At 40.5% G+C, this 23712-nt stretch overlaps 2 protein-coding genes across 6 annotated transcripts; one reads left to right on the top strand and one right to left on the bottom strand.

Annotated features, from left to right (window-relative positions):
* The first annotated feature begins 105 nt into the window (after positions 1 to 105).
* On the top strand, positions 106 to 23225 carry cc2d2a (coiled-coil and C2 domain containing 2A). Of its 5 annotated transcripts, none has more exons than XR_009206779.1 (41): positions 106 to 240; positions 534 to 637; positions 1854 to 1929; positions 2290 to 2346; positions 2911 to 2991; positions 3108 to 3246; positions 3889 to 3980; positions 4779 to 4880; positions 5102 to 5191; positions 6095 to 6319; positions 6430 to 6586; positions 6759 to 6895; positions 7709 to 7840; positions 7966 to 8172; positions 8255 to 8361; positions 8461 to 8601; positions 9574 to 9730; positions 9817 to 10073; positions 10789 to 10966; positions 11055 to 11208; positions 11362 to 11509; positions 11721 to 11859; positions 12128 to 12331; positions 12463 to 12555; positions 12785 to 12876; positions 13654 to 13821; positions 13902 to 14007; positions 14177 to 14286; positions 14376 to 14472; positions 14969 to 15067; positions 15319 to 15495; positions 16064 to 16267; positions 16393 to 16482; positions 16566 to 16679; positions 16810 to 16944; positions 17054 to 17176; positions 17558 to 17616; positions 18007 to 18184; positions 18299 to 18414; positions 22086 to 22237; positions 22354 to 23225. XR_009206779.1 is itself a non-coding variant. In XM_058410440.1 (39 exons), the coding sequence occupies exons 2-39, from the start codon at positions 624 to 626 to the stop codon at positions 18485 to 18487; spliced, it is 5028 nt and encodes a 1675-aa protein (XP_058266423.1). In that variant the 5' UTR covers positions 106 to 240; positions 534 to 623; the 3' UTR covers positions 18488 to 19333. The 5 variants fall into 5 exon arrangements, 2 of the variants coding, with proteins under 2 accessions (XP_058266423.1, XP_058266424.1); XR_009206780.1 differs by having other exon boundaries at positions 22086 to 22168; positions 22354 to 23223; XR_009206781.1 differs by lacking the exon at positions 18299 to 18414.
* LOC131366214 (chemokine XC receptor 1-like) lies at positions 19456 to 21486 on the bottom strand. The gene is made up of 2 exons (XM_058410468.1): positions 21312 to 21486; positions 19456 to 21088 (listed from the first exon to the last, which is right to left on the bottom strand). The coding sequence occupies exons 1-2, from the start codon at positions 21454 to 21456 to the stop codon at positions 20070 to 20072; spliced, it is 1164 nt and encodes a 387-aa protein (XP_058266451.1). The 5' UTR covers positions 21457 to 21486; the 3' UTR covers positions 19456 to 20069.
* Positions 23226 to 23712: the final 487 nt, after the last annotated feature.

Raw genomic sequence — 23712 nt, 5'->3', positions numbered from 1 at the left:
TCGAGATTTGCCCCAAATAAGAAATAAAAACAAGCGACGAAAAAAAGACCTATTTTTTGTGTTACTGTAAATCTAACCAATCACTGCGCAGTTCATTACTCATTACGTCATCAAAATCTGACGAATCAGAAGCTGTGATTCCTCCTCCAGCAGCCCTCGGGTTACGCTGCGCATCTCAGAGAGAGACTGGTTGCAGCGTAGTTTCTCTCCGTTACCAAGCAGCGAAGAGAAATGATGGCGGTAAGAGCTTTCTGAGCGTTCTGTTTTACTGATAGAAACTTTTTTTTAGAAAATATGTTGTTATTTTAACATGTAAACGTGTATTTAGCGTGTTGTAGTTGTTTGGAATGCAGCCGGATACATATCCTCAGTGTTTGTGTTATTATTGTAGTGTTATGGAGGTATCTTTTCTCTTTAAAATGACTTCTCCTTAATAATAGCATTGATAATAAAGCTACCTTATATATAGCTAATAACTACCTTATATATATATATATATATAGTAAAACCGATCATCTTCTTCTTTAATCCAGCACATCTGAACCAGAAAGCATGGACCGCTCTGACATTTAAGCTTCTCCTGAATTATACCACTGTCTAAGACACAAAGGTCTTCCTTCATTATGTCTACTTCCAGGTGATTATTTTCTAATCAATTGTTGTTGATCTTTCGGCTGCTCCCTACGTGTGTGAGGACCAACTGGTCCGCATAACAACTTGGCACAGGTTTTACACCCGATGCCCTTCCTGACACAATCCTCCCATTTTATCTGGGCTTGGGACCGGCACTGCATCCAGTGGCTAGGAATCGAACCCAGGCCTTCCGCATGGTAGGCGAGAAACCTACCACAGAGCCACCAGCGCCCTTAATTAGTTCCTATCAATAATCCAAAGAATCTTCATCATTACCATCTTCAGTAACTGCTTTATCCTGGCCCGGTTTGGTTCTGAGATTATATTGGGAACACTGGGTGTGATGCCACCTGAAATGGACTCCAGTTCATTATAGCACATCATATCATACATATGTTAACACTTTCACAACTAGGGGCAATTACAAGTCACCAGTTCATACACAGGCAGGTTTATAGAGCCAGTATGAAACCCAATAGAAATCCACATGAACATGCGAAAATCATGCAGCGCTACACTACCAGTCAAAAGTTTGGACACACCTTCTAATTCCATGCTCTTTCCTGATGTTTATTTCTTTCTACATTGTAAAACAATGCTGATGGCGGCCGAAATACACAATAATCTCGTTTGAACAGTTGATATTGAGATATGTCTGCTACTGATGCTCTGTAAAGCCTTCATAACGGCTCTAATCTGAGGTGCTGTTAATTGGTGATTTCTGAGGCTGGTAACTCTAAATGAACTTCTCCTCTGCAGCAGAGGTCAGTTTTGGTCTTGCTTTACTGGGATGGTCTTCATGTGAGCGAGTTTCATCATGGTGCTTGATGGGTTTTGCAAATGCACTTGACAATACTGTTCTTGCAAGAACTATTCCAGAACACCTGACCTTCGTGTCTTAAAAGAACAACTGACTGTTTTTTGTTGTCATTACATATGGATTACTTAAGTCCATGTGTGTTATTTCATAGTTTTGAAATCTCCAGTATTGTTCTAGAATGTAGAAAATAAATCCCTAAACAAAAAACATTGAATTAAAAGGTGTGACCAAACGTTTGACTGGTAGTGTACTTGCTGATGAATGATGTAGAGATTATACTGGAAAAGATATATATTTTTTATGTTAAATTTTTGAAACTGCTTTCTCTGAGTTGAGTTGCACACGGTAAGCAGACATAATTTATTTTTAAATACATTAACGTTTTGTTTTTTTCTTCTAGTGATATCCGGGAGAAGCTGCGCAAGAAACGTCGAGCGCTTCAGGAGACTTTGGTGAAAGTGAGGGATGACACACAGGTCTGTAATTTCACTGACTGGATCTTCTTGGTGTTCATTTCTCAGATCTGAAAAAGGAAAAGTAGACAAACTATTCAGAACTGTATAAAAAAATCCATATGTAGAAATGCTGTATATTACTCAGCAAATTAGAGAATCTTTAGTTAATTATATGAAATATACAAAAGCGTGCACTGAGCCCAGTCAAAGAGCTTGACTTTAACAATCATTTTATCTGAGGTGAGCATGCAGAGTCGTAGATAGCATGACTCAACACGCTCACTGGGGTGCCTGGGAAGCATGAACACATGCTAACACACACACACACACTAACACACCCACGCTGTGGTAAGACGGTGTGCCGTGTGCTCTGCCTGCTAGGCTCTGGTTCCCCCCGACTCTGGCACCACTCAGGAGAGCGATCACACCATGGTGGAGGTTGGTTCTCATCTCTTTGTCACACTGTAGAATCTAGATCCTGCTTTACCCGTTCCTCAACCTTCACTCGAGACCTAGAACCGCTTCTTTGTTCTTTGCTTGTCTTTGATGGTCCAAATCCTTACTTTTCCTCCGTTTTTACTTCCTTCTTCACTCTTTGCTGTGCTTCAGATGAGATGAACCTTGACTCTTTCTCTTTATTACATGTGTTCAGAAGCTCTTAATATATAAAAGTAAATATATAAAAATATGGATTTTGGAATTCTTGTTTTTTTTTTTTTTACAAAGTTTACTACACACTTTCATTACATTTATGTATTATCTAATATTCTTTAATATCAGATGTCTAAGGGAATTTGGCCTTTGTGTCACCCTGCATTTATAACCCCAATGAAACAGGAAGTCAGAAATGACTAATTAAGAGTTTCTAAACACTCATGTGATGCAGAAAAAAGTGTACTTTTCTCTGCTAGTATGCTGTAGTGTACTGTATATTCACAGAAGTGCTGTATACACCACATCTGGTGAAGTTTCTGATTTTATTCTCACTATGTACTGCACCAGGAACTGACCGGCAGAGAGGAGGACCCCGGTGAAACCTTGCGGCACTCGCTGAAAGCCCAAAGAATGAAAAAGAAGAAGAAGGTTAAAAACAATGCCTATAGATTTATTTTGTATTGTGTGTATACTGAATATAACTTTGCAGCAACATGTCCCTTGTCTTTCCATTAAGCTCTGCTCTTGTTTTTTTTTTGTTCCAGCTGTTGAAAGAAATGGCGGTGGAGGTTCCTCCAGAGGACGAGGAGGTGGAGGAAGTGGTCACTGTTGTGCAGCAGCTGCAGGAGGAGCTTGTGGATGACACGTGGGCAGGGGGAGATCGCTTGGCTCGAGTACACAGAGGTGAAAGTCTGGATTAGGATTAGACTCAGATGCTTCACTATTACACTTAGGAATGTTGGTTTGTACGTGCAGTTTATCTCAGCATTTAGCAAGAATTAACACCGAATACTTTCCTGAAATACTGAGTTCAATGTAAAGTCGTAGATATGTTTCGTAATCGTATTGCAGTAGATTCAGTGGTTATCATCAAATATTGAATCATTACCCACTATATTAGGAATTGAATTCTATTATAGTAGCATCATCAAATAAATCCTTCTTTTTAATGAATCAAAATAGTATCATGTATTGAATTTGAATCAAAATCATATCGTATTTGACTCACTGGCATTACTGGGTCGATTTTCTATTGTTGCCTTTAAGAATCAGAGTCATATCCTATTCAAATGAAAGGAATCATTATCGTATGAATCAAAATGGTGTAATATTTCATTGTAGAGGTATTGCTGAATTGAATCATCGCCTTATGAAGGGTGATATTGTATCATTGTAAATAAAGTGAATCATTGCTTTATGAATCATAATTGTATTTGATTCACTGGCATTACTGAGTTGAATTGTTGTTATGAATCAGAATCATATCCTATATCCTAACATCTACATAGAAATAAAAGATTTGCTTTTTGTCTCTCTGTATCTCAGACCTTCCTCCTCTTCCTGTGCCGAGGGCCGACTCCAGTCTCTCCGAGAGCTCTGTGAGGCAGCGTATGAGGGAGAAGCTGAGAGAGGCCAGGGTAAGCGAAGTCGCGCAACAACAGGAAATATCAGTCAGAAAGTCAAAAAGTCAGCATTCTGGAAGCTTTTTTGGGCAGAAGAAAATGAGGGATGAGAAAAGAGGAGGAAGCGATGAAAACATTTACTTGAGTGCTCTGGAGGATTTGTTTGTGACACAGAAACATGCCGGCTAATGGCCAAGTGAAGTCAGGGAGGCAGATCTACCATGGCTTGTTTACACACTGAGTAGGTCTGAGTGTACACCAGGCTGTATAACTCGCACTCAAAGAGGAATGTGAACATGAACTGATTTTTTTTTTTTTTTTCTCTCTGCAATCCAGCTGTGCTTTAATCAAATTAAGGTTTTTAGGAAATAGTTCAAGCTTCTCTTTCCACATAAATCCCTGCTTTCTGCTGGCAGATATGGAACAACATTTAAATTAGAACCAAAATGATGATGATTCTACTAGATAATAGATCGTATGCCACGGTTCTGCTGAATTGTGGATTCTGATTGGTCAGAAGGTGTGGTAAGATGACTGTAATCACAGGTTTATATCAATGCACGTGGTGTAACATGTTATCGTTTCTATAGTAACAGCTCATTCATAGGGGTGTGTATGATGGACGTGCAACATTATTATTATTATTATTATTATTAAAAGCTAATAATAATAAACAGGTGTTTTTGCTTATTAGAAAAATCATTAATATGGTGGATTTTCTATAACAAGATGAGATTACTTGAAAAATTTAAGGAAGGAGTCTCCAGTGTCAGCAGTTTTCTGGAAAAAAGTGATGTATTTACGATCTTTCAGTCCAAAGCGGCGAGTCTGTTGGAGCAGGAGGCTTCGCTGGAGCCGGCCAGTCGTCTGAAGAGCCTCAGAGATAGAGTGACACTGACCAGATTCGACCAGGAAGTACGTCTGCTTGCTTTGGGGGTTCTTACATTAAAAACAATATGTCATGGTAAAACATATTTCATGAACAGCTTCAGCACATGAGCGTGATCCAGGAGCCGTAAAGCTTTTTCCTTCTGAAAAGCAAGATTGAGTTATAAGATTGATTCAGTATTATATTGATGTTCTATATTTCGATGAGAGCGCTATGCTGTATATGTTGTGATGTATCGCCCTCGCAGTCAGACGAAATTCCCGCCCAGGGAGCTGCTTCCATCAGCGGCAGGGTGAAATTCCGGGATGCAGCCAGATGTGTCACCAGAGACAAAAGGGTGAGGACGTCCTCTGTTCCTGTAAATGCGTGCTCTGAGACATGAAACTGAGAGCGTGAGAAAGTCTGTATGTTATATTTTTTCACTTACACAGCATCTGCTGAATGCTGAGTTTAGAAGCTGACACTGTAGTCATTAAGGCTAATCATAAACACGTGGAATGCATTGAAATTGAACCGATAACAAATACCTGACTGATACAGTGGAGTTTTCTGTAAGGGGTTGTTTAATAATGTAGTCAGAGTCAGTGATTTTTTCAGCCAGGCTTCAGGACAGAAGACACTGACATGAGATGTTTCTAGCTGATATAATGTTAGTGACAACAGTGATCTTGTTTTGTGGATGGTTAAATGTAACTAAAAATGGATTAAAAGTATGAGATGTCTTTATGGACTTTACTTAATAAGAAAAAAAAGAAAAAAAAGAAAAAAAAAATGCTAAGAAATTACTGTAGGATATTAAGGATTAAACACATCGGGACTTGGCGATAATGGAAAATAATCAACTCCAGAGCAGTAGTAGTGACTCATTGATTGTTTTCCTATAACATCATGTCTCAAACATTTAATTTCTTTGTTTAGCCTAAAGGTGGCATTTCAGAGTGCAGGATTTTTAATAACGTGTGCTTATTTGTTATATTTTTTGGTAGATTTTGTACCCTTAAAATCTTATTTTATTATTATTATATTATTTTTGTTTTATTAAATTTAATTATTATATTATCTTATTGCTTATGGATACTGCTGGAAGCTGTAAATTTCCCACTGGGATGAATAAAGTGTCTGTCTGTCTGTCTGTCTGTCTGTCTGTCTATCTATCTATCGTGGCTTTGTTTTGTTTGTTTTAACAATTGTTTTGTTTTTCAGTGCTTGAAATGTATGTTCTTTTTTTTCCACCGAACAGCCTGAAAGCAGTTTGCCCAGCGCTGTGGAAGCGTACAACTTTTTCACCCTTAACTTTGACCCTGAACCTGAATCTGAAGAACATCAACTCAAGGAGGAAAGAAAGAAAGGAGCAAGAGAATGGAAAGGCAGAAGAGGAGAGGAAGAGCAGGAGGAGGAAGAGGAGGAAGAAGAGGAGGCTGAGATGGAAGGAGAGCATGAAGGAGAGGAGGAGCCTACAGAGAGGGTGAAGCATGATCATGTTTATCTGCTTGTAATACGTATTGGGAATAAAATAACATCACCGGCTGCAGAGGTGTTTATCAACAGTCTGTTTGTATAACTCCTGTATCTCAGGATGAAGATGCTCCGCTGGTCAGAGATGGGGAAGAGGATCTGTTTGTTATTCAGTCAGCGCAGGACTTCCTGGAACTGAAGAAGGCTGAGTATATCGAGGACAGCAGCCGTGTACAAAGAGAGAACGAGGTTCTCTTCATCCCCAGTATGAGACCCGGTACAGACTCCATTTTATTTTCTTCTCCCCCACCCATACATATTTTATATACACTGATGTCCAGCTGATAATGTCATTTTGTATACAACAGAATCTCCTTGTTTTACACAACATGCACATGAAATTATACCTTAACTGTAATCATGTGTGTGTGTGTGTGTTTGTTCCTCAGTGCCTGCTTCTCGTAAGCTTCCAGAGAACTTGCGTCCCCGTTACCTGGAAGAGGAGGGTCTTTACGTAGGAGAGAGGCCGTACGTCTCCCTGACCAATCAGAACATTCTGGAAAACCGCATTGTGAAGCAAAATCAGGTAGCTGCTGTAACAACGGTATTAACTTTGTAAATAGGTGTGAAAGTTCTTTGTTTTGAGAACTAGGAACTCGAGAGTGATGAACTTCCTTATGAAAATAGAAGCACCTGCATCCCTCCAAATTTACCTTACCTAATAAGGTTACCTAATAACTCATGGCATTTTAAAATCGCACCATATTTGTCTTAAAAAAGTAGATTTAAAGTGGATAAAAGTGTTCTAAAATTCTAAAACAGTGTTCTAATTCTACTATAAATACACATTTTCTTCAAAAATAATTGTTATAATATTCAAATATCTGGATATTTCTTAGGCATCTCATTCTTGAAACATCTTTTTCTATGATTTGTATTTTATAGTTCATAAAAAAAATCAGTTTTAGCTCATTCCCTTAACACATCCACGCACAAATATCCGGAATTGTTTGTATTTCTGCAAGATCACGAGAAGAAGAGAATGACTTTCTCCGCACTTTTTTCCGTATATTCAACGACCTTGTGAGATCCATGGATAAATTTGTGCAACTTTGTTTGTTACACAAATTATAGTCTGAAATTTGAGCGAAGTATTAATATAAAATTACAATTTAAATAAATCAATATATCTATGTTTTGTGTATTCAAGTCTCATGCATATTTCAATGATTATAAAAATGTATTTTTCCTTTCCCGATTCCCGGTGCACAAGCCATTTTGCAGCTCATGTCTACATGACTGGACGGATTCAGAGGAGATTTGATTTCTTAGTTGTTTGTATTCGTCGGGTGCCTATAGAGTTTATACAGTAACACGATGCTCGTTTTTCTCCGCTCAGGGTATGAAGTGGTTTGGAGATGATGGGCGAATCATGGCTCTGCCTGATCCAATCAAAGAGTCCTCTTCAAGACCACCCCTTTTTCATTTGGAGGAGGAGCTAGACCTGGCGCTACAGACCGTCTACAGAAAGGTATTTTGATCAGTGAATATAATGTCCAAGAAGTCAATAAAAAGATGTATTCATGTTGAAAAGAAAACATCTGTATTTGTGCAGTCTGTTGTAGATTTTATCAGATGTAACTTCTCTTTGTTCAGGCGCTGAAATCCAAGCATGTCAACCGCTACATGGTAGGAGTCGGTTTTGCCGGAGATTATCAGCTGGATGTCGATGTATCCGGGCTAATATTTTCCCATCATCCCCTGTTCAGCAGGGAGCACGTGCTGGGTGCTCGGCTAGCCCAGCTGTACGACCAGTACCTCAGCAGACGGCACAAAAACTTCACCTGTCTCCTGACGGATAAGGTACGGTTCAGCTTCGTTACTGTTTAATCACCATAGTACCAGCTTTCATTAAAGAGATGCTTTTCTGTGTGTGGAACTTCAGCTGAATGGGCTGAGAAATGCGATTCACAACATGCTGGAGCGCCATAACAGAGAGGGCCTTAGTCTGGTGAGTCAGCAAAGAATCATGGAGTACAGACAGGAAATAAGGTGAGCAATTTTGCATTTTTGATATTTCATAATACAATATGATTAACGGCTGGAAATTACACTGAATGGACTACACTGAATGTCTGTTCCGCTCATCAGACACACCCGTCAGCTCCGTGACTTAGAACAAGAGAGGGACCGAACTCTGCTGAAGAGCATCGTCAAAGTCTGGAAAGAGCTCAAAGCACTGCGGGAATTCCAGGGCTTCATCAACACACCCTACAAACTCTACATCAGGAAGTGCGTACAACACCCAACAGAAACATCAAACTAATCCACCATTCGTGAAAATACATCAACATACACTACGTGAACAGCAAACACACCAAAATAATCAATCCCAAGTAAACATCAACAAATCCAATTCAAACCAGTCAACAAAAATCAATCCAACACTCTTTAATAAAAACAATCGAATCAATATTTAGGAATAAAACTCAGCAATGAAGGTATAAAGCAGACACAACACTATCAAATAAACACCAGTGAAACAATCCATCATGCTTCAACAAACACCAGATTCCACAGAATAAACAAGTGACCAACCAACAGCTTGCAACAGACTAACACAGTGATCCTAAATGGGTCCATAAAAACTAACATAACGGATTTATCCAGCAATTTCCAATAAACACCAACAAATACAACGAGTCAATCTAATCCAATGATTGTGTGAGAGTAATGTATTAATCATTAATTAACAAGTTGATCTTCTTCATCTTCTTTCGGCTTTTCCCTTCAGGGGTCACCACAGCGAATCATCTCTCTCCACCTATCCCTATCTTCTGCATCCTCAACACTTACATCCACTAGCTTCATATCCTCATTTATTACATCCATATGCCTCCTCTTTGGCCTTCCTCTTGTTGCTTTATCACAACACCAACACACTGATTCAACACTCCAACAAACACTCATGTGTAAGGGTTGAGTTTAATTATTGGTGTTTGTTGGAGAGTGTCTGATTAACATGTTAGTATTTCTTGGCATTCATTCAGTACTGTCTGATAAAAAACAAACACTTTTCAACAAACATCATGAGATCTAACACTCGTAACTCTCAAACACTTTCTAACAAACACTACTGATTCATATAACATTGTCTAACAGATAGATGTCCAGCCAAGTGCTAATAGTTTGGCTTAAAATGTTGGTGTTTGATTGCTGGACTAATTGAATCATTTTTAAGTGTTTATTGGTGTCTTTTATCAGAGAGGAGGTGGAGCGAGAACAGGACCAACGAGAGCACGAGGCAGAGATCTTAGCCGAGGTGGCCGAGCTGCAGACCGAGGTTGCGGAGGATTACGAGAGGAAGATGGTTGAGTACCGGAGAAATCTGGAGGAATGGAGGTCCTGGAGGAGGAAACAGGTACCCGAGAGTACGACCGGAGTTAATCAAACTGTGACGTCCATTTATTCATTTATAAGTAAGACAGTTTTAATGATTGCTTTTAGAAAGCTGTAAAGAAGAAGCAGAAGAAGAAAAGACAGCAGTCTGACGGTGAGGAAGAAAAAGAGGAGGATGAGCACAGCGAGGAAGAGCTGGGAGAGGAGCGAGTGAAACCTGAACCTCCACAGAAACCTGATACAGCGAGTTTAGAGCAGCAGGTTCGAGAGAAAGCTGCGAAGATCCGCAGGAAACCTGGAGAATCCATTTTGGTTCCAGAACTCACTGTTTCCTGTCCCGTCACTCCTAATGAGCAGTGTCCACGGTATAACAGAGACATCACACACGCACACACACACACACACACACACACACACACACACTACCCCTTGATGTTCAAATATCCTAAAGTGTTTATTTAGCCCTGTTTCTATCAAGCTTTGAATAAAATGTTAATCTTCAGGAACCAAAAAACAAAATATAGTGCTTTTCTCACAAAGTAGAAAGTTTACAGAAATCCAAATCTAGAGACAGGTGAAAGCATTGTTTTGAAGAAAAGCTTCTAAGTTCAAAGAAAAGGAACAAAAACTATCTAATGGAAAGAGGAACTCTATCGAACTAGCGTCAGCAACAAGTGTTCATTCATACAGTAATTACAGTAATACACACACACACACAAGCACACACATTTGTTTAAACCAATTGATGGATGATTGAAAACTGATCTTTTATTAAAGCAACCAAGGAACCAAATACCTCTGAATTTCTTCTTCATTTTACTTGCTTATGATGATAGATGATGATACAGGAAGTTGTTCACCATCTCCGTTTTCACAGAAAAGGACACAAAAATTCCAACATGGAGGCTTGTAGAGTTTAATAATAAATACACTACAGCAGATGTACTTGAAACAAAATTCAGTCATTTAATTTGAAGCACTATTCATTTCCTCTTTCCTCGTATGATGGCAAACAGTTGTAAAGAATCGCTGCTCTTTCTCCAGCTGTGTCCCATGTGTTGTGTCTTATCCTGTTCCCAGAGGAGAATTTGCACGGAGAGAGGACGTAGCAAAGCGTTCTCTCATTATCAAAGTGCTGTACAATGGCAAAGAAGTTTCCAGAACAGACAGTCGCTCACTCAGCATGGACTTCCGGGTTCACTTCGGCCAGATGTTTAACCTGAAGATCGTGAACTGGCCCGAGAGCATCAAACTGCAGGTAGTGGGTGTTTAGGTGTGTGTTTAGGTGTGTGTTTAGGTGTGTGAGTGTGTGTGTGTGGTTTGACTTTACATATTCTGTGTGTCAGATATATGAGAGCATCGGATCATCCACCAATCTGCTAGCGGAAGTGTGTGCGCCGGTTCCAGAAACTTCCATCTTAACAGGAAGTGCTTCATCTGAAGAGATGGAGTTCAGCAGCAACCAAAGGGTCGCGTTTAACCATGAGGGTGTCGGCAGTGGTAAAAACGTACACACACACACACACACACACACACACACACACACAGACACAGATTCTCTCGATGCCCATGTGAAACTTAAAGACTGATCAACTTGATAAGCCATCTAAACATTTATACACAGTGCTGTGTGTTTCATGTGTGTGGTGTCAGATGTGCCATTCTCGTTCATGGCTGATGGCAGCAACAGGCAGACGCTGCTGACCTCGGGGAAGCTGTCCTGCTGTGTGTCATGGGCTGTCGGAGAAGATGACTTGCCCCTGGCTCCGCCCTCTGGCCAGCCTGGTGCAGGTATACACAGGTGAGAGGCAACACACACAACATTAGCAAGTTCTAAAACACACTCTGTAGCCGAACTGAAGTGTGATGATCGGGCGTTTCAGAAGTTGTTTACATCACCATAGCAACCAGAACAAAACCGTGAACCTTGATAGGCAGCAGAAACTATTACAATTACTATCCAATACTAACACAATTTTTCATGCTCTCTCTCTCTCTCTCACACTCTGTAGTGGTCTGAGGCAGATGGACGCTATAGCGTGCATCGGGGCGTCTGGACTAAACGACATGACGAAGCTGGGGAAATGGGCAGCCGAATCTCGCCTTGACCCTAACGACCCCAACAACTCTTCCATAATGCAGCTGCTCTCGGTGCGTGAGCTCACACAATAATCAACTCCACATTGGCTGATTAAAGTGCTTACTGCTAGACAACCCAGACATGTTTATCTTCAACCCCAGAATTGATTACTTTACATGATTGTTTTAAGTCTGGTTCCAATACTTATGCCACGAACAGTTAAACTTAGTTTCGTCTATTTTAATTACAGATAACACTAGAATATATGGAGAAGGATGGGCAGGGGGTGAATACTTATGCAACACCATCACCTCACACATCACCTCTCTCATTCCACAGGTAGCGAGCGGAGGGGAATTAGCGGTCCCGGATTATTTCCGACTGGAGCAGCTGCAGGAGGAGTTTAACTTCCTGTCGGACGAGGAGCTGGATCGCTCGCGCCGCTTTCGCCTGCTAAGGCTAAGGAGCCAAGAGGTGGCCGAGTTTCGGCATTTTAAATCCGTGCCTTCCACCGAGCGGGAGATCTCTGAGAAAGTGTTCGAGGTTTGATTTCTACTTCCACAGATCACACCTCGATGGCTTAAACCCTTTCCTTATTCAGTCATCACACAGTCATCATATTTTCTCTGGATGTTAAATATATTTAGTATGTTTTTTTTTGTTAAATATTTCAGGATTACGAGCGCAGGCTGAAGGAAGGACAGCTAGTGGACACCAAGGAGCACATGGACACACACAGAGCTCTGGTGGCCAAGTATTTAAAGAAAGTAAGTGTTGAATTCAGTTATCGGTTCGTTTTTTTTCTATGTATGTGCTGGAAACGTAAAAATAAACACATGTAATAGAGTAAAGGTTTCTTTAAGGAGAGGTCTGGGATTAGTATCCAAAGATGACTTTTTTTAGGAAGTGTGTCTTTTTGTAGAAGTGACTGTTGAAGTGATACCACTCACTGTTTCACCTGGACAACCGCACTCTGGCTTTTTCTTCTCCTTTCAGGTGCAAGAATCCGTCATTAATCGCTTCCTCATAGCGAAGCATCATTACGTTCTTTCGGATGTGATCATAGAAGAGGAGGTACCGAGCATCGGGTAATGGCTCTTCCTCTTCTTAAAAGTTCACCATCTTTATTTTTGTTAAAAAATAAATCTAAACTATGATGTAAAGAAACATTGTGCATATTTTTCCAGGAATTTGTTTACTGCTCGCTTATTTATTTTTTTCATTTTCTCTTTGCAATATTGTCCAGTTTTGGGTAACCCTTTTAACAATAGACATAAACCTAGGTTTATATTTAGGCCCCTGCTGAGAAAAACCAGAAGTGATGAGAAAAAAAATCCTCTATTTTCAGCTCGTTACTATGACGATATATAAATCTACTGAAAACTTTTCTGCGTTTTCAGTTGAAGCAGCAGTCGGGTCCGAATAGGACTAAAATTAAACTAGGGGATACGTTTCTGATGAGAAAGATTACTTTCAGACATTTATTCTGACTTTAGGTGAACTATGAAATTTTTTTTTTTTTATAATATTTTTTATATCTTCTACTTTCTCTTTTTTCCACTTCCTTCATTTTTTCCCCCTCTTCCACTTCCAGAAGTGCCTGTAATAGAGTATAGAGTAACTAAGTAGTCACACTGATTTTAACCTCACTGCCGCTTGACATCTGCCAAAATTCATGCCCATAAAAGCCACTAGTGTTTTTTCTTCTTCCCCCCTCTCTGCCTGCTAGGATTTCCTTATGAATTAACATTCTTATTCAAATTCTGTCATCTTGATTGGTCCCCTCTTTCTCTTATTCACTATGAGCCACACAAGCATTTTTATTTTTAACATAGAATTTACACAACTCCGGTTCATGTTGTCAGGATTTTAGGCCTGAACCTGTTCAAGCTAGCCGAGCCCAAGCGTCCTCTGAAGCCTCGGAGAAAAGAAAGGAAAAAGGTCACGGCTCAGAACCTTTCAGACGGTGACATCAAGCTGCTACTGAACATCATCAGAGGCTACGACATCCCCGTCCGCAAACCTCATACCAGGTACAGATAGACGCAGGGTTTAATAAAACTCACCAAATACAGTATTTCTGCTGTTTTCCTAACATGCCTCTTATTTATAGCAAACCTTCAGCTGCATCTAAGAGCGCCCGCTCCTACGCCGAGCCATTTACATCAGCTCATTCATCTCAGACTGCGCTGCAGGGTGGCGAGTGGCCCCTCGGGCAGGTAAATCACCCATACTGACCACTTTACCGTCACGTTGTGGTTTTTTTCATTATTGATTTAATGCAGTAGGCTTCCGCTTTTTTGGCAAAATAATTTACTGAGAGAGAAATGAGTCGATTGAGGAAAAAAAGTGGTAATTACATTTGTGTGTGTGTGCATACATGTTAAGCCCCAGGTCCGACCCTACGTCGAGGTCTCTTTCCAGCGTACAGTCCTGCAGACCTCCACAGCCGAGGGTCCGAATCCCTGCTGGAACGAGGAACTGGTGCTGCCTTTCAGGTAAACTCATAATCAATTACTAAAGCCATCAATCACCGCTTACTACATGCACAGTTCCTAAACGCTCCGTGTCCACTCCGTTCCATCAGCGCTCCAAACGGAGATTACAGCACGTCCAGCCTGCAGACTGTCCGCGACGAGGTCTTCATCAGCATCTTCGACGAGGTCCTCTATGAGGTGTTCGAGGTGAGAGATTCTTGGAGCTGACTGAATCAACACTCAATGCTCCACTATTCATATTTTATGAATTATAAATTGTTTTGCAGTTTGCTTCATAGTGCTGCTTCATGTTACTGTATTTGGCCAGTGGCACAGACTCTGAACAGATGATATACATATTGGAATTTGATGCCGTAATATTTGACGTTTGTTTGTTTTTGTTTTGTTTTTCGGTGAATATTTCTTCTGTTTTATTATTATTATTTTTTAGCTTATGTAACTAGATCCTGGTATGGCGATCTTAATAATCTACATAACCCCATGTTACAGAGGATCTGCTACAAAAGATCACTAAACACTGGGTCAAGATTTGAAAGTTACTACGAAATACTACGATTTTTAAAATGTTATTTTTTTTACACTGATCAGTTCTGCTGCTGTAGTCGTTTTAAGACTACAATTTCACTTCTTTAAAGAGCTTCTTCCTGTGCGTGCATGTTTGGGGCATTGCAATTTCTTTCAGAATGAGGAAGAAAGAGGAAACAGCATTCACACTCGTATTGAGAGGCACTGGCTGGGGTCCATTAAGATTCCATTCAGCACAATCTACATGCAGTCACGAGTATGTTGTAGTAAATCACATGATCTATGAGTGTATGTCCTAAAATCTGATTTAACACTGACATAAGCAATATTTAAAAGCTGTGTTGGAATATTCCACAGGGCTGGCTTCAAGAGGGGTCAATTTATGCAACTACTAATTAAATAAAATAAAAATATTTAATCAATGGAATCAATTTAAATCAGCAAACCTGACCATTTAGAAATTATTTTTAAAATTAGGATCTAATTTCGTCACTGTTTGATTGGTAGATTGACGGGACATTTAAGGTGGCCATGCCCCCAGTGTTGCTAGGCTACAGTAAAGAGCGGAGCCTCGGCGTCGAGGGGGGCTACGACACGGTTCGGAGTCTAAGCGAAGGCACCTTCCTCACCCTCTTTATCACCATCGAACCTCAGCTGGTGCCTGGAGACCCCATCAGAGAAAAGGTACCACTCTTTTTCTTCTTTACCATCATCTTCACTTTGTTGTGTTTTTCTCCATTAACACACGAAAGGATTCATTTTCTCTCTCTGCATGTCCTCACTTTGCCGCTTGCTTTTCATAGATGAAGAAAGGAAAGGTAACGGACGTGTCCTCCATACAGCATGTGTGGTTTTCTGTCTCGCTCTTTCACACACCTATTGTATGTTAGTGTCTCTGTGGAGTTTTAGCAAACCTTTCTGTCTGGATAGTCACTTTAGCTGTGATCTTTAGTTTCTTCTCTCTAAATGCTCCAGATTCAGGAACAGAAATCTCAAGGCAAGGTCTTGGATCATGCACAAGACATGCATCATTTTGTATTTAACACCATAACAATACTTATTTGGTGCCTTTAAGTTGGGTCTTCACTCAATTTGTTTGAGACTTTTTGCATCTTGGAAACTGAAATCCACTTAATTGTTACTAAATCTCAGCCTCTGAGATGAGCTTCTGGGGTTTTTCATTATTTTTTTTGCATTTGCTGTGTCTACTTTCTTTGTAAGTTCTAACTATCTTGTCATCGGTTCTGTGAAGTTTGACACACAGGAAGTGGAGCGGTTGCTTTTGGCGTGTGAGAGCTTCGAGAAGGACGCAGGGAAGAGGTTCCCGGACCGACCCTGCCTCACCACCGTGGTGGACATGAACGGCAAAACCGTCTTCATAACACGCTTCATCCGACCCCTTAGTCCGCCACAGGAGCTGCTGGACGCTTTCCCCAACAACCCCCAGGAGACCACAGTGAGCTCAGATAACATGTCACATCGTAGAAACTGCGTAGAAATAATAGACACCTGTGTTCTCTGTAGAGTAATGTTAAAAAATACATTTTAGTCATTTTAGAAATTTGCTTCGTCTCTTCACAGGAGCTGGTCGCTCGATACGTTTCTCTCATTCCCTTTCTTCCGGACAGCGTGTCTTTCTCTGGTGTGTGTGATTTATGGAGCACCTGCGATGTAAGTGTATTTCCATAACTCTACAACTCTGGAGATGTTTACTGTCCTGCTAGAATTCCGTGGAATTATATCATGTTTTCCAGCAATTCCTGATGCTGCTAGCGGGAGACGAAGAAGAGCATGCCGTCCTGCTCTGCAATTACTTCCTGTCCATGGGTAAAAAAGCTTGGCTCATTATAGGAACCGCAATCCCTGAGGTGAGATGCTTCTATTCTACTGAGGCATCTAATGAGTTACATAGTGGAATTCTATACTGGTACGTTAACTAGGATGAAGTATTGCTGCAGTTGTGATTTATTGTTCTGCCTATTGTGCTGCTTGTTGCAGGGTCCTACAGCTTACGTTCTCACCCAAGAACACAACCGCTACGTGATCTGGAACCCAAGTAAGGGTCAGTACTATGGACAATACGACACCTTTTGCCCGCTACAGACTGTCGGCTGCCTGGTTAATGCGGACAATGTGAGCACACACACACACATGTTCGGTGTTCAGCTTTCCAGCGATCAAGCTTTTACACATAGGTTTTATTCATGCAGGGTTTGATAGTTGGATCATTTCTCTCCTGTAGGTGTGGTTTAATATTCAGACCTATGCCACTCCAATGAGGATGGTGTTTGATGTCACCAAACCCAAGTGCTGGAAGCCGTTCTTCTCCAGAGCGTTCCCCGACCCAGGCCTCTCCAGCGTACAGGTAAGTGTATGAAGTGAAATCTAAAGCTTTACTCAGTGTCATACAACTGCAGAGTTCTACACGTCTATAAATACTTACTGACACTGTTGAGCATCCTTTGTACAAGTGCACATGCAAGTCATTGCTATAGAAACGATAGTGTAACAAAAAGAGTCCATTGTTATAACCCTGTGATTTGAATAAAAGTTGGATCTACAAATTATTCAACACCCTTTGAGAGAAGCATTCAAGTTTTGTGGTGTATTGCGTGTGTGCGCGTGTGTGTGTGCGCGTGTGTGTGTGCGCGTGTGTGTGCGCATGTGTGTGTGCGCATGTGTGTGCGCGTGTGTGTGTGCGCGTGCGTGCGTGCGTGCGTGCGTGCGTGTGTGTGTGTGTGTGTAGCCTGAGCAGCTGGTGTACAAACGAACAGACAAGGCAGCTGCAGCAGAGTTACAGGACAGGTATGTGTCCATAACATGGTCTCTCTCTCTCTCTCTCTCTCTCTCTCTCTCTCTCTTTCTTTCTCTCTGTCTCTCTTTTTTCCTTTCTCTCTTTGTCCTTCTCTATCTTGTAGATGCATGTGAAGTAGAAATATTTTTTTAATCCAGAGGCTCAGGAGACATAATTAGTTTTTTAAAGCTATAATCTTAAAGCTATAATCAGCAATTTTGCCCCCGAAAACAAATACAGCCCCTTCTTTCAGTGTTGCTTCAAAGCCACGCCCATAAAACAACTAGCTTTGTCACACATGCATGCATGGTAGACAATGCTAGACAAGCTTTCTGAATTAACAGTCAGGATGTTTGATGGCTGCTTTGTTCTGATTGGCTCCTCAACATTATGTTCTGTAGGATAGAAAAGGTGCTGAGGGAGAAAATCATGGAATGGCGTCCACGACACCCGACCCGCTGGAACCGTTATTGCACATCCACGTTACGTCATTTCTTGCCCAAGCTGGAACGGAGCGGAGGCCGCGAGGTCACCGAAGAGCACCGGCTTGAGCTGCAAAGCCTGCTGGGAGATTACAGGGTGAGTGTTTAACAACCACGCCTTTCTATTGTGCATGGTAGGAAGTGAGTTCAGATTAGTGTTTGTCTTCCTCTTTTATCCTAAATCCTGCAGTTCTTTTTTTGCTCACGTCAGATCTCCGGCTTCCCCCTGCACCTTCCGTTCTCTGAGATTCGGCCCATCGTCGAAGCCGTGCACAGCACAGGTGTCCATAGCGTGGAGGCTCCTAACGTGGAGTTTGCGCTGGCCGTGTACGTCCACCCTTACCCCAGTAATGTGCTCTCTGCGTGGGTTTATATCGCCTCGCTAGTCCGCACACACTAGCTTTCACAACACTAACTTCTTTTATTGTAACATGTTTAAGTCTGTATACAGAGAATTATATTAGGTAGAGTTTTTATAAGTATAGATTTAAGAAGTATATTTTGTGACGGTGTTTGTACTGAAGAGTAAGTGTTTGTACTTGAAGCTCAAATATTTTTTCAATATCAGTGACGACTGCGTGAAGTTGCACTCTCAAGCTAGAAAAGCCATAACTTTTGTCATAACAGTAATGTCTGGTATTCAGAGTATTTTTAAATATTCTGTAGTACTGTAGGAAAAAAAAACATATTGGGGTGAAAGGTATGAGAAAATCTGTCTCTCATTCTGCTGCTTCAGTTTCTAGACTCGGCTACAAGGCTGACATTTGACTGACATTTCACGCACCACTCTGGTCTGATTTGTGAACTTATGAAAGCAGAATGTTGACAGACGCATGAATAAAAGCAGTTTGTTTTTCACTTCAAATTCCAAAGCATCTGGTCACCAGTCAAAGCATCTTTGGCAAGAGTCAAAACAGGTCACTGCAGGGGGAAAAAAAACATAACCTCTTCCAAGCTTTCAGGTCATATTTACAGCCGTAAACAAATATTAACCCTAAAAGTGGTGTGTTAGTCACATATCTCTTATAAAACTTAAAAAACTTATCATCTTTTTCACATGATCAGTTTCCTGTCTGTGTTGTTCACATGATTTAAGATCGTGTTATATATGTGGGTTAGGGTGGGTGGATTTGTGGGTGTTTTTACTGTAATTGTTTTGGAAGAGTTCAGTGAAAATACGTCCTCATCTGATCTGATTTCTAAACGTGACTTGAATAGACAGAAAGTAAAACCTGTGTGAACCTAACTACAATCGTTTTTTTCCTTAATGCTACCATAAACATTGTATATTGCTCTCTGATGAACTTACTTCTTCCTCCCTTTGTACTATACTTCTTATCACAGGAAACCACTATTGTGTGAAGCACGTTTTAATGTTAATACAAAGTTAGTACACACACGCCGTCATTTCATTAGGAACACCTGAAAAAGCGAACCAGCTGAGATTTTCTTCAGTCCAGTTTCTGTGAGCTTGTATCCATTCTATGTAGCGTCAGATTCCACATCCATTTTAAGATTCGATGTGCTCGGAGATGCTTTTCTGTTCATGTTTGTAAAGAATGGTTGTGAGTTACAGTCCTGTCTGGCCGTTCTCCTCTAATCTCTCTCATCAACAAGGTGTTTTTGCACTCAAGCAGCCTAATTCTGTGTAAAGTCTAGAGACTGTTTTGTATGTAAATCACCAGGAGGTAAGTACCTGCTCATCCGGCACCAGCAACGATGCCGAGGACAAAATCACTGATCATATTTTTCCCCCAGTCTGATTTTTTACTAGAATGTTATCTGAAATGCTTCATCTTTTTACATATGAATGACTGTATGTATCTGTATCACAAAAAAAATGAAAAGTTCCCATACATCTGTCCATAAATTCTATACATACTCATACAAAAACAGAGGTTTCAGTAAAAAAAAAAAAAGAATTTACAAATATATTTACATTGAATCAGAGCTCGATAACTGCTTCAGCAGTTGTTACAGGATCAGTACAAGGAGCCCAGTGACTGACAGTTAGGAGTTCGTGTCTGTGGTGTACTCGTGATCGTTGGCCTTTGAAAAATCTTCTGCAGAATCTCCTTTAGATAATTTCTGAATTTCACAGCAACAAAAACATAAAGCACAGGATTAAAGCAGCAGTGAGAAAACGCCAGAAATTTACAGAAGTATTCGGCATAGTCGAGGTGATGCGTGACCTCACAGTCTGTGAAAAACTTGACATTAAGATAGGTTAATGTTTGTAAGAAAATCACCAGGTTATAAGGAGCCCAGCCAAAAAAAAACACGACTACGATGCAGAAGATGAGTTTGATAGTACGGCGTCTTTTCTTCGTTCGTGTATTGATGATAGTCCGCAGGATGCTTATGTAGCAAAAACCCACGAACAAAAAGGCATAAACCATAAACAAGTTCTGTTCATACGTAAGCCAAAGAGCTGCCTCTCTGGAATTGTACTCGCAGCAGAGTTGGGAAGCATCTTCTGGATCAGGCATTGCAGAGTTGAAGATAGGGGCTGGCAACGCCGCACCGATGCCCACCACCCAGCCCAGGATGGGGATTAGTTTAATACCCTGTCTTTTCTCCCAGTCTGAGAGAGGATACACCACGGCCAAGTAGCGCTGAAAGGTCATCATCATCAGGAACATGACGCTGCTGTAAAACCCAGCGTAAAAGACGAAGCAGACGGTTTTGCACGCCGCATCTCCGAGTGTCCAACCCCAGATGTAGTAACAAGCCCAGAACGGCAGTCCCACAGTGAAGATCAGGTCCGACACGGCCAGGTTGAGGATGAAGATGTTGGTCAAAGATTTGAGATTCTCATAGTACGCAAGAGTCACAAGAACCAAGATGTTACCAATTAGACTGAGCAACACCACAATGCTGAAGAATAACGGGACAACGATGGATCCAACTTTTGCCACGGCGTCCTTGCGACACAATTGATCGGGAATGTCATCAATATTAGTATACGTATACATTATATAGAATGATTCTGTGTTGTTATCTGTAATGGAAAAAATATATTGTAAAAATGTATTGTTACACATGCAGCATGCGTTTCTATTCATTCTGGTTTCTGTATTATAATATCTCATACATGAAGAAAGGAAACTTTCTATTTTACAGAAATACCCAGAATTGCACCACTAGTAAACGTGTACAATGCAGTTAATATTTTGTTAAAATAGCTTTATAAATCCATTTCAGAAATAATAGTTTATACTGACCTGTGTAATCCATTTGTTCCTCTTCAAATGGATCACTGAAAAAATGTAGCTCCTTTAGTTTTGATGGTTGAAGAACAGACAAAACATTTACAGCTAGATGAATGAACTTTTGGGGGAGTGGGTTGGGGTTCCCTTGTATCCACATAACATTTCTGGCTGTAAATGAACCATGACTGCTTTGATACACTGATTTTAGTAAAGCTGTGAAAACACTCCTCTTCCTAAAAAAAAAGAAAAGAAAAAGGAAGTGTTCCTTTTTTTTTTCCCCTAGCAAGGCAGCCATACACTTCATTCATGAATATTCTTTTCCTGAAACCAAACATGTGATTCGCTGCTTCCTTACAATGAACAAATTTCCAGCATTGCCAGTGTGAAAGCTTTAAGAGTTTTCATTTTATGAGGGACTATAACTGGGCAAAACTTGGTGTGTGTGTTGCTTTGTAATTGACTTGCATCCTATTCAGGGTGTATTCCCAACTTAATCCCAGAGTGTCCTGTGGTAGACCAAGGATCCTCCTCAACTCTTACCAGGATAAAACAAGCTATTAATGAGGATTAAAGAACTTCCTACAACATGGCCATCACAATGTTTTACAGTGATTAAAGGGAAGGTTAAATCTGACCACAGGCTGAAACCAGGCAATGATGAACACTTATGCAAGATGTTTTTATTAACAAACTGTGGGCCAATTTCACCCTTTCAAACCTCCAGGAGTGGAGGAAATCTTCTTTATATCCCAGGCCACAATGTCATCATTAACTGTCTCACCTTAGGATTGACTGGAAAGGTGCTTGGAGATGACCGCTTTACTGACACCAATGGAAGGGTGATGCTGACCCTGTAGATCCTGGACAGGGTGACTAGCTTTTCCTGCCTCTTTCTGACTCATGATGTGATTCAGTTCTGACTACAGCTCAAAGAGAAAGTATTTGTTTTTATTAAAGTTGGTATTTGTGAAACTGAAAATTGGTATTTGTGAAACTATGTCAAAGAACTAAATATGACTACATCTTTTTATTCATACATTTCTGAGCGTTCCAGCGTAAAAGACGAAGCAGACGGTTTTGCACGCCACATCTCCAAGTGTCCAACCCCAGATGTAGTAACAAGCCCAGAACGGGAGTCCCACAGTGAAGAGCAGGTCCGACACGGCCAAGTTGAGGATGAAGATGTTGGTCAAAGATTTGAGATTCTTGTAGTACGCAAGAGTCACAAGAACCAAGATGTTACCAATTAGACTGAGTAACACCACAATGCTGAAGAATAACGGGACAACGATGGAGCCAACTTTTGCCACGGAGTCCTTGTAACACAACTGATTCAGAATCTCATCAATATCAGTATAGATATACGTTATATCGAATAATTCTGTGTTGTTATCTGTAATGGAAAAAATTTATTATTACACATGCAGCATAAGTTTCTATTCATTCTGGTTTCTGTATTGTAATATCTCATACATGAAGAAAGGAAACTTTCTATTCTACAGAAATACCCAGAATTGCACCACTAGTAACCATGTACAATGCAGTTCATATTTTGTTAAAATAGCTTTATAAATCCATTTCAGAAATAATCGTTTATACTGATCTGTGTAATCCATTTGTTCCTCTTCAAATGGATCACTGAAAAAATGTAGCTCCTTTGTAAAACTATGTCAAAGAACTAAAAATGACTCCATCTTTTTATTCATACAGTCCTGAGCATTCACTCCCAAATAGAGAATATAACTGAACCAAGTCATACGATGGCCGAGAAGTGTGAACACAATAACAAAACCAAAAACACAATGACAATTCAGACAAACCGGAAAAGTTAGGTATAGTTTGCGAATGGAATTCTTACCGCCGATTGGAAGAGACATCTATCAATCAAAATATACAAGAATTCGGAAATTGTTTATCTAACATTATTTCTTGTACATTTGTGGAGTTCTGCATTTACTTTAAATCAGAGGTGTCTAATATTATCCACAAAGGGCCGGTGTGGGTGCGGGTATTCATTCCAGTCAAGTAGGAGCCACACCTGACTCCACCTGTTTAATCAGTTGATCTTGGCTTTCAGTAGACTCAGGTGTGGCTTCTGCTTGGTTAGAATGAATACCTGCACCTACACCAGCCCCTTGTGGATAAGACTGGACACCCTTGCTTTTTTCAATAGCACTTTAAATCTAAGAAAATATATATTTATATTTATAAGTCAATGGAATTCATTCATCACTGCTTTAAGGAAGGACATTGAAATGCCGTGATTTTGGATATTCTTATAGCGTTTCATGAAATAAAGATTAGTTTGCGATGTCTTAAAACACACCTAAAGTTTTGAAGACTAAACTGTTCCAGATTAAACGATGTAAGGAATGCTATAAGAGCAGCGCTGCGTTCATACACACACAAATCC

The sequence above is a fragment of the Hemibagrus wyckioides genome, linkage group LG15 (genome assembly GCF_019097595.1).
Source record: "Hemibagrus wyckioides isolate EC202008001 linkage group LG15, SWU_Hwy_1.0, whole genome shotgun sequence".
NCBI classification, from domain to species: domain Eukaryota; kingdom Metazoa; phylum Chordata; class Actinopteri; order Siluriformes; family Bagridae; genus Hemibagrus; species Hemibagrus wyckioides.
This window is presented reverse-complemented; position numbering and strand designations above follow the sequence as displayed.

What these genes read in the sequence shown, in the direction of transcription:
- cc2d2a (XM_058410440.1), top strand. An exon ending in AGAAGCTGAGAGAGGCCAGG is followed by an intron (nt 3,981 to 4,778) that starts GTAAGCGAAGTC and finishes ACGATCTTTCAG; the next exon opens with TCCAAAGCGGCGAGTCTGTT. An exon ending in CCATAATGCAGCTGCTCTCG is followed by an intron (nt 11,860 to 12,127) that starts GTGCGTGAGCTC and finishes CTCATTCCACAG; the next exon opens with GTAGCGAGCGGAGGGGAATT.
- LOC131366214 (XM_058410468.1), bottom strand. Translation starts at nt 21,456, where the DNA reads ATGTGGATACAAGGGAACCCCAACCCACTCCCCCAAAAGTTCATTCAT. An exon ending in GGAACAAATGGATTACACAG is followed by an intron (nt 21,089 to 21,311) that starts GTCAGTATAAAC and finishes TTTCCATTACAG; the next exon opens with ATAACAACACAGAATCATTC.